The sequence below is a fragment of the Apteryx rowi genome, unplaced genomic scaffold (genome assembly GCF_003343035.1).
Source record: "Apteryx rowi isolate R43461 unplaced genomic scaffold, aptRow1 scaffold_585, whole genome shotgun sequence".
Classification (NCBI taxonomy): Eukaryota; Metazoa; Chordata; class Aves; order Apterygiformes; family Apterygidae; genus Apteryx; species Apteryx rowi.
The window spans coordinates 76,236-92,234 of record NW_020450855.1 but is presented as its reverse complement, the minus strand read 5'-3'; the positions used below and the strand labels follow the sequence as shown (position 1 = coordinate 92,234).

The window sequence follows — 15,999 nt, the reverse complement described above, 5'->3', positions numbered from 1 at the left end:
CATGGGGTTATTCCTCCCTAGGTGCAGGACCCTGCACTTGCCTTTGTTGAACTTCAGGAGGTTCCTCTCCGCCCACCTCTCCAGCCTGTCCAAGTCTCTCTGAATGGCAGCACAGCCCTCTGGCGTATCAGCCACTCCTCCCAGTTTGGTATCGTCAGCAAACTTGCTGAGGTCACAAATAGAATGTTGACAAAACGGTTCTTTGAACACTACTTGGTCTGGCTGTTGTAATTCCTATTGAGATTTTCTACTATTATATTTTTCTAAAGGGTGAAGACTTATGGTTATGAAATACTGATGAACTCAAATTCTAATTTATGATTGCTTTCCTCTTGAAAGTTTTATTCAGGCAATTTTTAGATTTTTTCAGAGCAACACACTTTTGCAAAAGTGTTATTTTTGTTCCTTGCATGATGTTGCATTCCTTCTGTATTATGACTTGGCATAATATTTGTTTTCACAGTTATTGAAAGTAGATGTGTTCTTTGTGGCTGGCATATGTTTTACCTCCATAGCTTGATTGCATTTTTAATTTGATGTGTTCAACTCTTTTGCTCAGCTTGCTAAACTTTCCATTTGTGAGGAGTAATTCTTGCTAGCTCTGCAAATATTTTTTCTTTGCAAAATCAAGTTTGATTTTTCCAATACCCTTTTATTGATCTGGTAATTGGTCATATTGCAAATAATTTGGCCTCTAAATAATAAGTCTCTAAATTTGTTAGCTGCTTTAATTCATGGAAACAGATATGTTCAGGACAAACTATATGTTCCTTTATTTATGTATCTTCCCAGTCTTTCTTAATGTAGCTCAATGAACAATTAATGATACCATCACAATATCATGTATTCTTCTGGTTCCAAAATTAGCTTCCTGAAGAATTAAGAGTTCCACAGAAAATATAAGTACTAATAAAATTAAACACAGATAACTGTAGTAGAAAAAATGGACTGCATAATCATTACTTATTTGTAGGTGCATACTTGAGCTGAGTAACTATAAAACACATTATGATTTACAGTGGTTAGAGTTTGGTTTAAAACTGCCAATAAGATTATTTTATTCCTCTGTTTTTAGAACTAATGCATAAATAATCCGATTTTTATTATAAGATGGTATTTCTATCTGACTGCCTTAAGTAACAATTGTGTCTATTTTACAACTGCCGTCTAGTTCATGAGTCTATGAAATATATTCACCTAATTATTGAATATTGATAATTGAAGATTTGCACTGTAACACTTCAGCCTCTTACTTGTACATAAGGAATGTAGATCTGGGCAAGACTGATGGTACACAAAAGTCACTATCATTTGGAGGTCTTTTGGGGAACTAAATCAAGTGACTTGATGATTTCATACTATTTAGCAGTGTCTAAATACTTCATAAAAATACTTCACAGCAGTGTCTCGGTAATTCACAAGCTCTGATGAAAAAATTAAAATTACTTTGATTTTTTCAGATTTTAACTCTATAACAGAACAGTTTCATCATGTTGAAAAGTATTTTATTATCACTGTTTTGGTAAAATTATGCTGGCTATTTTGGGGGGGACTTTTACTCAAAAAATAATGGTATTGGGAAAGAAATGCTCATTATGCTCATAATGCTCATAATGATTTTATAACTTCATTAACTTTATAATATTTAGCCATAATTCAGACTGTGATTAGTTGGATTTTGGGTTGTCACTGAAGATCAAAATTCATTTTATCTTGCAGAAAACTTGTATTTTGTTTTTATGATTAAAAGCCTCAGACTTGCAAATGGATGATCTGAGCATATTCTTGTTTCTGCTTGGGCTCCTGAGGAAATCAGGAAATATGAGCTAATGGGATTTTTTTGCTGCAATAAGAGTCAGCAAAGACATATTGCTTTCACACTGACTGCCTACCTAACACCTTTCTGGTACAACTGATATATCCATTTCTGGACTTTGTAACCAATCACTTAGTAGTTCCTTAAGTAGTACATTCCATTTGTAGGGATCAATATTTAATATAGAAGCTAAACCAAGTGCATCTAAAAGTACTACATTTAAATGTAGTCCGTTGTTATAGTTTAAATACTCCCTCCATGCTGAAACTGCTCAGTGGATGGAAGGCAGGCTTTAACAGCATTATTGGATTTATTTAATAATAAGAAGAAAAAAATGGAAATTCAATGTAATACTTTTCATTCAAAATCAACAAATTACGCATTATTTGCCTTTTAGCTTATATGGTGAATCACGAGCATCTTCAAGAAGATCTAAAAAGAAAAAGGCGACAGTAAGTTAAAAAATGACTTTTTAATATGCATTTTAAATATGTTTCTAGGGTATGTTTTGATAGTATTTTATTTAATTGATATATGGTGAGATATTGTAATGTTACAGTAAAAGCTGACAAGATAATAGAACTCTATTGTAATTTAGGCTTGAATTCAGATTGTGTTGATTTAAGTATTTGCATTGTAAGTAAATTAAGTGTAGTTATAAAGACATATATGTATAAATTTCGAACCTGAAAATCTTACCTAAGTGTACTTTTAATGTTATTTTTACACTGATCCTTATCACCAAGTCCTTAAGTCTTTATTCTGCTTAGTCATCCCATGTTGAATTTCCTTTTTCTCTGAATTGTATGAGAAGAGTATGTAGTTTAATATTCACTTTTAAAAGATAAAAAAGTTTTTATTAGAATGAAAATCCACATACCATAGTGTAAAATTTAAAAAAAATCAAAAAAACCCCAAACTGTTTTGTTTTTGGTTTCAGTTGTTCAGACTTTGAAAGTATGCATTAGCAGAGCTATTTCTGTCTATGAGTTAGACTGTGAAACACATCATGTCTGTTGATTAACTGACTGAAATTATCAAGATACAAATAATAACTAAAGAGATCATCTTATTAAATGTCTGCAAACTATCTACAATGCTACAGGTGCTTTATAATAATGAGTTAATTATACTTATTCATATACTCTAAAGATAATAGGAGCTATTATATGAAGATGCAAAGAAGCATGTGAGTAAATTCTTCATATTCAGAATGTGAAGGCCCAGAAAATAGTGAGTTAAACTGCATTATGAAACATTTAGATCAACTTCTGGAGAGAGAAAAACTTTCTCATTGTAAGGATTGTTAATTCCTGGAAAAAAATGCAAAGGAAGTTGTGAGATATCCTCACTAGAGATTTTTATGAGTCAGATCCTCACTGCTACCTGTTGGGAATGATTTTGTTATGCTTGAACCTGCTTGAAGAAAGTGATAGACTTGGTGTCTGTTTCTTTCCAGTTCTTTAGTCCAGGATTTGTGAATCCTTGGTCATCCAGTCTGATCCATAGTGTGCACACGTGGTAGATTTTTCACAGAAACAAAATTAAACATCTCTTTTAGAAAGAGGTTTCACTGTCTTTAAAACTCCAAGCAACAGACAGTACAGCATTGCTGCTAATAAGCTATTCTAGTAATTTATTRTACTCACCACTAGAAAATATCATTTTATTCAAGGCTGCATTTATCTCTTCAGCTTTCATCCCCCTGGATTTTTTGTGCCTTTATCTGAAGTTTAAAAGCTCCCCTACTGTCAGATCTCTCTCACATGAATAAATAGCTAACCTTAAGTGTAAGTGGACGGGTAAGTGTAAGTGAACTTAAGTGAGCTCAGCAGATTGATATCTGTGAATACACACTTAAATAAAGGCTATTTCCAACCCCTGGATCGTTTTAAAGATCTCTGAACTTTCATATTTCCATGCCATACCAGAACTGGACAGAGAATGCTAGTCATGACCTAACAAATGCTGTTCATAGAAACATAATAACTTTCTTACTGCACTTGTCAGCCTTTATCACATTGCATCTTTTGCACTGAGAGTTTTTAATGAGGTGGCCAACTATAGTAACTTTCTCCTTACAGTTACTTCTTTCAAATCAAGAATGTCTCTTTATTTTTAGACAAAAATCTTTGTCCAGAGATACATTTCATCATATTCAGATATATTAAAACATACCTGCTGACATTTAAATTAGCTGCAATGGAAATCACAGGGGTTTTAATTGTAGATCCATCTGTCCAGTTGTTTCAAAGGCCGCTCTTTTATACTTTTAAGAGTTGGAAGATGGAGCAAAATTATGATTATTGAATCTCAGCAGCTTCCATCTCTCTTCAATTGCTTTTAGATAGCTATATCTTAAAACTGGTAGCTTCCCCTGGTGACAGACAGGGGGGAAGCCATTTCAAGTCTATTATTAACATTAGCTGTTGCTGACATTTGAAAAAGCACAGCATACATTTTAAAGACTGACAAGTACCCTATGTCCTATATAAATTACCTGGCACTCTTCAGAATGGCTCTAAGAAAACTCTTCTGAACACTCCCCAACTAAGACACTGTAAATTCAATTCCTGTGTGCAAGACAGAAGCATTAATTTTAATATGAAATGCTTGGAGACTTAAGTTTCAATCATGAAAAGCCTATTTTATGTATTAACCCTCAATTTCTTCCTTCTGATAATGCTTACAAAGGCAAGCTGTTCTAGCAATACTCCTCTCATTGAATGATGCTATCCATGTGAATCTTCCCCTTTTTAATGCAAGCTTATGCCTCTAAACATCCATAGAATTGAAAGAAAGATTCTGTGTTTATTATTGCTAACTAAAGGTCACAAAGTGACTGCAGAACAATAAGGTGACTTTAATTTTATAGTCATTCACCTAAGTACCCAGCACAGGAAGATTTTGTGTTTACTTATTATTTTTGATAAAATGTCACATAATGTGAAGGAAATACTTCACCATTTGCACACAGGAGAATCCTTACTTCCAAGCATATATTTTTGACCCATTAAATTCTCTTCTTTTATATATTTAAAAGTACATTACTATGTACATTAAAATAAAGCCAAAAGTAGACACTTCTTTACTTCTTTACTAGAGAAACATGAAAGCATTTAAATGTTACTTGATGATGAGCATTGTTGCTGTTTCAGAATTTCACAAAATGCAGAAATTAGCAGATTGGGCTTAGGGCTACTGAAGATAAACTAAAAAATTTTGAGTAAAGTTGACAATGGTTTCTATATCGTGGTATACTACAAAAAGCAAAGTTCAGAGTACATTTCTTCATTTTTCAACAGAAAAAATCAGATAAAAAACAATTTATTCCTATCCAAGATCTGCTTTTCAAAATGAAACATTATTTGATTCTAATCAAAAGTGACAAAATAGAATTTTAATAGTATTGTAGCTTTGGCTCATTAACTTTGGTACTATATTTTCAGTTCATTGACAGTGTTCCAGGACAGTAAAAGAGCACTYTGGATCTTAAATTTCTGTTTGAGGCTTGTGACCAAGTGACGGGTAGAATACTTGGATTATGAAGTTTCTAGGCTCCTGCTTTCCTTCTTTCCTACAGATATCCTGAGGTTTATAGAAAAGCAGCTCTTTTGAAGACTTTTGGCACAAAGTCAGATATTCGGACACTGACATGTTTTAGAGAGATTTAGACACTGACACTACTAAGCATGAAAGCAAATAAATTTTGGGGCCCATAAATTGGAATTAACCTTCAAAAACTGTTAGTTACATTGTTTGGTCACGAAAAGAGCTAGACTTGAGATGCTGCATCTAAACGGTGGATACAGATGAACCATTGTGCATCTTGATAACTTGGTTGTTAACCAYGTGTGTGCAGTCCCCTTGCATTTACAAACCAGAGCATGTGTACATGTATGTGTGAGTTTACATGTGTCTGGATTTTCTGCTAGCATGGAGCTGTGATACAGACAGCAAACACATCTGGACCCCGCCTAGGAGCTGGGACACACACCTTGGTCAGAGTCTTAGATGTAGCCAGAAAACTGGTCATTTGCTGGCTGTAGCAGTGCCACTGAAGAGGATGATACCTCCTGTGCATTCCTGCTGCTCATCTGTGGTTCTGAAAGAGGCTACCACCATCTTAGCTCTGCCAGCTGAGTTTTTTATATTCAGACTTGGCTGGATTAGCTTAAACAGTTTATATGATAGATCATCAGGATTGATTTTTTGGATTGAAACACCATCCACTCCAGCCATGGCAACTATCGCTAGAAATGGACGTGCAAGCAAGCTTTCAGATACCACATAATGGGGCTCATTACAGCCACCGTGGGGTATTGAGTAAGCCAGCTAGCAGAAAATGCTGATAAAAGGGGTATAGCTGAAATTTTGTTGCTTTTCTGGAGTTAGGAACTGACATGAAACCTTGAAATAGGCATTTCTGAGAAACCAAAATTCACTAATAGGTCCTTCAGAGTCTAAGTGTCCATGTCATCTTCTGCATATAAGGAATTGGACCACTCTCTTTTACAAAACACAGGGAGAAGAAGGGTGCAGATGGAAGAAAGAATTTTCAGAAACAATTTAGCTATCAGATGACTTATCTGGAAAATGGGAAACCTGAGTTCAGAACCTTTTCCTAGCTTAATGGGTTTCAAACACACAGCTTGTACTCCACTGTTTGGTGACTATGCTATAGAGTATTTGAGGATGAGAACTATCTTCGCTTCACCTTGTTAGAGCTGGGTAGTTGTGGAGAAGCATCAGTACTACTTACAGAAGAATTTCCCCCTAAATGTTTTCAATCAAAGTTTGATTTGTATCTTGGATTTATCTCATAAATGTTATAGATTACAGATTAATATAATTATGTGTAAATGTAAGTCATCCTCTAACTGTTACTAAGCTATTGCATTCATTGTTTCTTTTGATGGTAAGAGCTGCATGCAGAGTGTCTGTCATGTAATAAAAGTTATATTTGTTTTTATCAGTGTTATAATTTTACTGGCTATTCTGCTATTGCAGAATTAAGATGTCTGTGCTCCACTTATTATTTTATATGCTTTTACTCTATTCCTTCTTTTTTGTATCTTGCCTAAATTTCACAGGTGTAATCTTTAAAATCTGTCTTCATGGGAAAGATCATAATATGAAAATAAAATATATTTTCATGAATAAAATTAGTTAATAGATACCTTCAATTTTTTTTTATATTGAGAAGTTTTTATACTGTGCAGTTGACCTTTTCTTCATTAATTACTGTCTTTTTTTCTGCTAGTAATATAGCAGATATACAATATGTATGGAAGTTCCAGATGCATTAGTCAGAATACCAGAAATAATACTGCAGTGAAGTTAGACAAACTTCAGCTACTTGTAATACATTGAGAGATTAAATCTAAATCCTGGCCTGATGTAACACTTGAATTCCTAACAGGGAATCAATCAAAGTCCAGTCACAGTGAAAGGAAGATGTAAGGATTCAGGATTGTTTGCATAATGAATAAAGGAGAGCTATTAGGCAAAGGCCGGAAATAATAGTTAAAGAAGTGGGTTAGAACCCAGATTAATAACCCTCTGCTGGTGAGGAAGGAAGGGCCAAAATGAGATTTTGGGATCATACTGACAATGATGTCCCCTTAAAGTAGAGCTTTTGCAACTGAATAGTATGGAGAACTACAAATTTATCAGTATGTAACCTTTAAGAAGATTGATGATGAGGAATTAATGACTTGTGTTTGGAAATTATAGGAATAGTTAAGATCACATCATGACATTGTAGTTTTGTATAAAGATCTCTTACAAATTTGTAAAAAGTATTAAAATAGTTTTTAAAAAGTTACTATGAAATCCATGCATTCTAGCTACAGTTAACTGATTTTATACTATAACAAAAATATGGGAATATATGTAGAAGAGCTGTAGTTGCTTTCTTCCTTTTGCAAAATCAAAAGAACTTTTTAAGAAACTAAAGTAAAACAGATTATAGATACAATAAATCTGATCATTGGTGTTGCTAACGCTAAATGCTCACAAACTCAAACATTATTTTGGCATGGTTATCAATATATCAAAAACTGTTTAGTCTCCATTTTGATATTTTCTATTTATGTTTTGCTAGTCAGAGAAGCCAAGGGCCAGAAAATCCTCCAGTAGGCCTCCAGGAAAACCAATTAAAAATGGAAAAATAGAAGATGAAAAAGCAAACTCAGATTTTAATGGCAAAAGCAAGAAGGCAAGTCCTGAAAGGACTTCAGATCCAGCACTTGCTAAAGGTAACACAGCATGACATATAGGCGATGACTTAAGGAGATATGAATCAGTTCTGAGATGTTTAAGTGTTATGGAATGAAATTAATTCAGTCTTTCCTGTCAGAGCTACTCCCCAGTTTACACAAGTACCTAAGTAATTGAGATGGCAGAATGAGTAGGGGAGAACTGGGAATTCTTTTTAGGACAATGTTAGCTGCAATTTGTTGAACATGTCTAAGAAGTAATGACTGGATATAGGGATAACATCTTCAATTTAATCTACAAAACATTTTTCTGTGTGCGCTGTACTGATGGGTCTCTATTTATACATCTTAGTATATTTTGACAGTGGGGCAAAATATACTATTTTGTATGTAGTATATACAAATATATATAAAAAATATGTATAAAATATAAAAGGAGATGTAGATGTACATTAATGCAAGAAACATACCTAGTAGATGTACATTATGTAGATGTACATTAATGTAGATTTACATTAATGCAAGAAATATACCTAGTATGCACAGTATATGGCACAACTCTACTTCAAATATCAGGAGTATCTCATATTATTAGAAAGCAAAGAACATAAACTTGTTGTTCCATAAATATATTTAATAACAATTTTGTCATTCTTAATCTTCCCAATTTTCCATTTTTCTTGGAGTACTTCTTTTGTTCCTTCCATTTTTTTCCTGTGTTTTTTAGAATGTTCAGAAATTTTACATATCTACAAGGGTATCTTAGATATAGCACTGTGCAAGGGGGAGGGTCCTACCTTCCAGATGAGCTTATGAACAGTGCTTAAATCCTGAAAATTTTTTCAGGTAAAGTTCAACGTATTCTTTAAAGTCAGCTCAGCTCAGAGGTAATTCACAGAAAATATTTCACTCAGTTCTAAGACATTAAACCCACCTACTTTATTATATGGCATTTTCAAGTGGCTTTTCATATTGTAAAATTGAAAGTTCAGTATAAAGGAAGACACTGAATTTTATTAAAGGATTTGAAGAGCATGCAGTTGTGAAAGGAGTGTGGAAGCATATCTTTGGAATTTCAAAGCAAAATTTTTCATTGCATTTCAGCACCAAGTATCTTTAAAGTAGACAAACCAAGAGAAGAAGTTCAAGGAGCAGAAGAAGTCCAAGATGACAAAAATGTGCAAGTGGAGATGCCTATTGATCAGGTAGAGTTAAGGCAAATTCTGTAATGTGATCATGAGTTGGCCAGAACCCTTGGGATGGAACTGCTTGCTCCTTTTTCTTGAAATAAGAATGTCCAAAAATGTGAAGGCTTTCTGTCTTTAAAGCTGTTTTGCTAGAACATGAGAAAAATAAGTTAGGCATTTTAAAGTAACCTCACAACTTCATGGTAAAAAAGATTAAATGAAAGGCTTATGAAATTTTCTCTTGATTGTTGAGCCTTTGCCAGAGGGATTTATGACTTCACTCCTGCTTTCCCCACTGTCAAAATACTGGGATCAAAACTTGAGCCTTCATCCATGAGCTCATACAACTTTTTGTTTGGTTCAAAACCTTGGTGATGTCATGGTAGAGAAAGAACAGAATGGTGCATACCAGAGTGCTGCTCAGAAGTGAGGGTGAGAGAACGCCTGGCTTTTCTTGTGCCTTTTCTCCTGGGTGGTAGGAGGGTGGTTTGCTTTAAACAAATTATGCTGTGTTTCTGTGCTGAGTGGATGTATATACATTTTCTATAGGCATTTAAACTGTCTGACTAAAAGAAAGCTGAACTGATTCTAATCTGTCCAGGCAAATTGGCAATGATACTAGATCAAGAACATGTATAGTTCCTCATTAAAAACAATAATAAACAGGTACATTTCGTATGTATAGTTCAGCAAGCCCGTAGGAGAAGACTATGTATCAAAAATCTTCATTTCTTCTATTCTTAACTCATTATCATTCTGTTTAAATCATTAAATCTTTGATTCATTATATTCATTTATTGTATTTAATTCAATATTTAAGTTAATTCTTGGGGCTTTTACATGCATATATATTTTCACATCACAGTCATTTTATAATAGTTACAATAAATAAGCTACTTTTTATAATGTTATAATACTTATTATATCCATAGTGTTTAAAAAATCTGAAAAAATAAAAAGCAAATATAGGAGTCTAACATAGCTATCCTGAATGCCTGGTAGTCATTCTGATGCAGTCCAAGACAGGAGAAACCATGACTAGGCAGATGCTATTGTTCATTAACTTTTTTTTAATCCTAGGGATTACTGTTTTTCTTAGACAGCAATATGTATAAACTGTAGCAACATATATACATATGTATGTACAAACTTTATAAATGTATAAACTGTTACAGATGTAAGTGAAAAATAATCCGGATATGGATTTGGACATATATGTCATCTTGGTAGGAAAACACTGGGATTTTGCTTTATGATATGACATAAAAATTAAAATTAATTTGATTTCTAACAAAAAGATTTTTTTCCCTAAGCAGTTAGTCAATGAAGGTGATTTTAATATATATTTTAATATATATTTATCCAGTTCAACAGGTGCCTTGTATCTATCACAGAAAAAGGAAGGAAATGGAGCTGTTTTGTGTTTTAAATATCTCTTAACACTCATGTGCTTGATTCATACCCCAACATATTAGTTAGAAATGGAGTAGCAGATATTCTAAAAATAGAGAAACAAAGAGAAAAATGTACTAGTCAGGATCCTGTAATATTTTAGCAATATTTTTGGAAGAGATCAAAACAAGAGATATCATTTATGTTTCCTTTTTGCAAAAACATCTGATGAAAGATGCTAGTGTCTTTCAGTTTTAGAAAGGGTGACCTATCACCCTCTCTGAAATCTCTCACTCAATTCATCTGTCAAGTCAAACTGCTTCTCACACTAAAATCTTTATTTTCGTATTTTAAAGTGAATATAAAGTGCCAGATTGATAGCAGAGAAAAATGAAGTCATGTGTTTATTCATGGAGCAGATACTGCTCAGGGAGCAGCATTGGGACGAAAGATCTTAGTAGAAAATTCATACAGGCTTTGGCATTAAAATACAGTTTCTCCATAAAGTGCAGATCACAAATGGAAAAAGCACAACAACAGTTATCTACTATTGATACAACTAACAACAGCACCATTTTATTATCTTTTTATAGCTGTTGAGTTTCCTACTTTATTCTTTTGTGTATATGAAACTGTCTTCAATCTGATCACTTTTTACATTTGACAGTCCATTGTGTAAGGTCAATTGGATTATGTGTTGCCATTTTGTATACAGCTAGTTTGCCACCATTTCATTTGCATACCATCTTCACTGCAGAAATACATGCCTAAATGGCTGTAAGACTAGACAGCAGTAAGCTACACTTGATGGTATAGTTGGAAAAGACATGACTGAGCTACCAGAAGATAGAGTGGGAACATGAAAGAAGAGGGAGGATAAGGAAGAAGAGAAGATAATAGTCAATTGTTCAAGAAGTCATGGGATAAAAAGATACTAACAATACAAGGAAAAGAAGTGTTAAAGACCTAAGGGAAAGAGAACTGGAAATATTAAGAAAATTTGGTGATGGGAACAAAAACAGTACACAAAGAGAAAAAGATATAAAGCAAGTGAGTTATGAAATAAAGTTGATTGTGAATAAGAGGGCACAATAGATATTTATGTAAAAATGTTCATTTTTGGAATATACTTGTCATACAAAATTATGATGTTCATTTTTCTTTGTTATAAGGTAAGCAGCTGTGGGGGTATAGCAATATTTTTCTTTGCTTGGGGAATCAATATGCAAAAGATCAATCTTCCAGAAGAGCTATTTTGCATTTGCATTATATCTTCACTTTAAATGATACTGTCCTTGGAATGCATTTAGTTGGGTAGTTTCCACATATTTATATTATTCATCTAATAAGGTTCCAATAATTCTATGTAAGTATTGCAACATTCCTCTCTAGCAAAGCCTTTTAGTTAATTTTCTCTTTTCTGCCTTTTGCCCCTTTTACCCAGTTTTCCATGAATGGTTACGTGTAATCCCTTTTGATAAAATCCAACATATCTGCATTTGTCTTTGCAAAATAAAACTTTTGTATTTCTTTAGATAAAGTTTTTTAACAATATTGTAAAGAAAACCAAGCATTTAGACAATGGACCAAAGACTGCTGCTTATTTTCCTCTGCTAGTACCAGTGATGTCACAGTGATGGCATGTTAAAAATACAAATTGATTGTGGCCCAGCATATTTAGTTTATGTGCCAGGAGAAGAGCAGGAAATGACAAGTTATCTTGTTAAAATACTAAAAAACTGCAGTGCTTGTTTAAATTCCTGTAAATTTTAACAAGATCAAAAATTAGATTCTAATGACTTGCTTCTTTAAAATGTTTTCTCAGTAACCCTATAATAAGGTAAATATTAACCTTTTCAATTTAGCAGAATGTTATAATGCTTTCAGTATTGTAATTGTGAGACTTTCCTTTCCTATGGTTGTTTTAATTCACTTTCAAACACTATCATTAGTTTTGATTTGGTTAAATTATTTATAAGTCCTGAATTTCTTTGTGAATATGAAATTAGCATAATTCATTATTTCACTACTTTGAGCCAAGTCCTCCAGCTCTTGCTTAAGCAAAAATCTCGCTGAAGTGTATACTTACCCCTGAAGTAAAAAGAGTTTTGACTTGAGTAATGTCTTTAGATCAGACCTTCTGTTTCTTAATATATAAGTAAATGCTCTTCTGTATATATTTTGATTCATGAATTAAGGAAATATTTAATTCTTTGTATTTTATCACTGAATATTAGTTAAAAGTAAGCAAACCAAATTTAAGATTAAATTAATGATAAAAGTAAGAATGCAACTATTATAAGGGAAGTTTTAATGACTAGTATACAAAGTCTGTAAATTAGGAAGAGCTAATTTGATTTTTATATATGTAGATTCCAGCTGAGATTGTACAAGAGGAAGAAATTTTTACAGCACCTACCAGTAATACTGTGAATAAGGTTAGATTTCCTTGTTTTTTTAAATGTGAGAGTGTACATATTTTAAATGTAAGCTAGATCTTTAAAGCAGAATGTAAAACATTTGCATTTGATTCTGAACATGAAACCAATTCATCTAGTTTTGATTRAAGGGTGTAATGCAGACTTTAATGAGCTTGGTTTTTTTGTTTCATTCCGATGTGCCTGAAATCTCACTAAACCGTTTATCTCAGGACATCTGTATTATTAAAAGATGATGAAAGTCCTGTAGAATTCAGTAATCAGATTTCTGTCGTTGTTACAGTAGTAACTCATGGAATTTCAGTATCATTGAATCAGTTTTAACTGGAAATTTGAACTCTATTTGACTTAACATTTAGATACAAACATTATCCCCTTTTCTGTTTGGAATCAAAATTTAAAATGCAATACAACCATACAGCTGAAAATCTATGGAAGCAATGGAAGTAAGTCTATTTATATGTCTGCTTGCCCAAATATATTTATTTTGGTTTTACCCCAATTAGGTACTTGTTTTTTAAAAAATTGGCTTAGATTTTTACTCATTCTTTAAAAGTATTGTAAAAGAAAAGGCACCTTTTAAGATTTATGTGCTGAATGCTTTGGCAGAAATCCTGATTTTATTGAAATTAGTAGCAGTTTTCTCACTGACTTCAGTAGGGCTAGTAAATTCATCTTGTATGTATGCTTTATGAGATAATGATTAATCTGGAAAGCATTGCAGCTATGTCAAAATCTCTCCATCACTGCACCACATGTCTTTCTGTTACGATAAAAGGAATGCCTACAATCCGGTTCTTAGTATATTTAATGAAATGAAAACAGAAGCAAATCTCATTTTAAAATCAGGATTTGATTAATTATTGAAGTATGTGTATACCTGCACCGTAGCTCAGGCAAGGACCCAGGCCGAGCGCCTGAGCTGACCTGCAGCTCCTGAGCGAAGGGGGAGCCCCAGCAAGGCTTCTCCCAGCCCTCACAGCTCTTCCCCCGGCAGCCTCATCCACGCTGCAAGGCCACACCGTGCCAGCACTGGCCTTGAGCACACGCAGCCAAGTCCCCAGGAGAGGGTGAGAGGTGGCAGAGCCTCTTGGTGTGCTCAGGGCCCTGACGGAGAGGATATTTTTAAAAGGCCAGATGACGATGTTGTGTTTTATGGGAGTTCTGAAGCCACTGTCCGTCTTTGCTGAAGTTTGTACATGTGATAGTTCCATGATAATTTTGTTCTTTTACTTTTCCATGATACAGTATTTCTTCTTGAGAAAATGCATAGATTAATGTTGAGACAGTAACCACTTGGCACAAGGGATAGTGGCACTTGATGCTGAGACAGCTTATTAGCTAACACAATGATTTTAAAAAAATGGCAGGATTCACAGAGAAGAGATTTGATCATCATTACAGCATCTACCTTTTAAGCACGATGAGTCAAATTTATAATCTCACTACGGTCACTTAAACTTCATGTACAATGCATGGGGAGAGCAGGAGATCGCAGAATGGGATCCACAAGACCTGAATGCCAGGTGTGAGCCATATGAACTGATAGGGCAAGATATATGATAGAAGCCCTAGGCTAAAGGAATTTGGGCTGTGTACCTGTAGGTTGTAGGGAGGTGCGATCTTGGGTTTCACATCTGTAAATTCTTTGGTAGAATCAAGTGTGTTAGACAAGTAAGTCCTTTCTTATAAAAAAATACAATAGTTGTTGGTTTAACTGTATTGGTAGAGTTCTGCCCTGGTAAACTGAAATTATTTTCAAGTTTTTCCCTTTGTTTCAATGGGTTTGAACTCAGGCCTTACATGATTGTCTCAAGTTGCTGAGTCCAAAGATAGAATTTGGCCTTCTGTATTCATGTTATAAAGTGTGCATACGGATACACAGACACATATATGCCCCACATAGATACATATAAGTGGCAAAAATTTGATGTATCTGGTCAGAATGTTAGGACCCTTGAGTACTTCTGCATACATTACGCATAGCAAAAAAGCTGTTACGTTTGCATGTTTCTATATCTCTAAGAAAAACTGTACAAAGAATATAGAAATAATTAAACACCTTTAAAAAATGTATGTGTTACTTGAAAGAATTTGCAATAACAGTTGCATATGTGAAAGCTAAATGTTATTTATGTATTTTCAGTGTGTGAATCTCTAAATGAAAACAACATTGAAAATGCTGATAATGGGACTGCAATTAAAAATTCAGTGAATTAACTGCTGTACACTTTTTGGCATAGGTTGAAGTGGATGCCCTGGCTTCTGAGGATATTCCAGAAAAGGCTTGTTTAAAAAAGAAAAAGAGTTAGCTACTGTTTCCTGAATAGAAGTGTCTTGAACAGCAGGCAGTACTAGAGATTTGGGGAAAATTTACAGATATTTATATCTGTACAAAGAGTGCAGATTCAGCTAGAAAGCAATAGTACAGAAAGTGCAACAGCACTTTACTATCTGCCTGCGTAAACCGAGACTATTGTTGTGAGCACATACTTAGTAAGTAATGGTTATAGCATACAGTTATTTCTTACATTGTAGGCCATATATGGAGATAGTGACATATTCAGAATTTGCACAGCTCCCAGCCTATCCAGCAGTATGAAAGTCTGCAAAAAATGCCTCTAGTGAGATTGTGAAAACCCCACATGGTAATAAACATAATGTCATACTCATGAGCAGTAGTATGCAGAATAATAAGTGGGTTTGGTTCTAACTCTGTGTATGAGAAACGGAACTATCTTAGAATGGGTTGTGACTAACAATCAAAGTTTTCTAGTTTAACAATCAAAGTTTGGAGAGAGTCAGTTTCTATTAGTTGTCTTTATTTTCCAATCGGGAATTGGGACATTTTGGATTCAAGCCTTTTTCTTGCTCTGTGAATTTTCCAGTAATTCGACTTTCCTTTTTGATTCAGAACACAAACTAAATTCAAAATGCTGAAATTA

General features: G+C 33.8%; 1 protein-coding gene across 1 annotated transcript in view; it reads left to right on the top strand.

Moving 5' to 3' along the window:
• DCDC2C (doublecortin domain containing 2C) overlaps window positions 1-15,366 on the top strand; it is a 39,297-nt gene extending 23,931 nt beyond the window's left edge. Inside the window, exons 5-8 of the mRNA XM_026082606.1 lie at window positions 2,214-2,268; window positions 7,923-8,076; window positions 9,142-9,242; window positions 15,298-15,366. Of these exons, the coding sequence (XP_025938391.1) occupies window positions 2,214-2,268; window positions 7,923-8,076; window positions 9,142-9,242; window positions 15,298-15,366 (379 nt within the window). The remainder of the gene's footprint in view (window positions 1-2,213; window positions 2,269-7,922; window positions 8,077-9,141; window positions 9,243-15,297) is intronic.
• The last annotated feature ends 633 nt before the right edge of the window (window positions 15,367-15,999 follow it).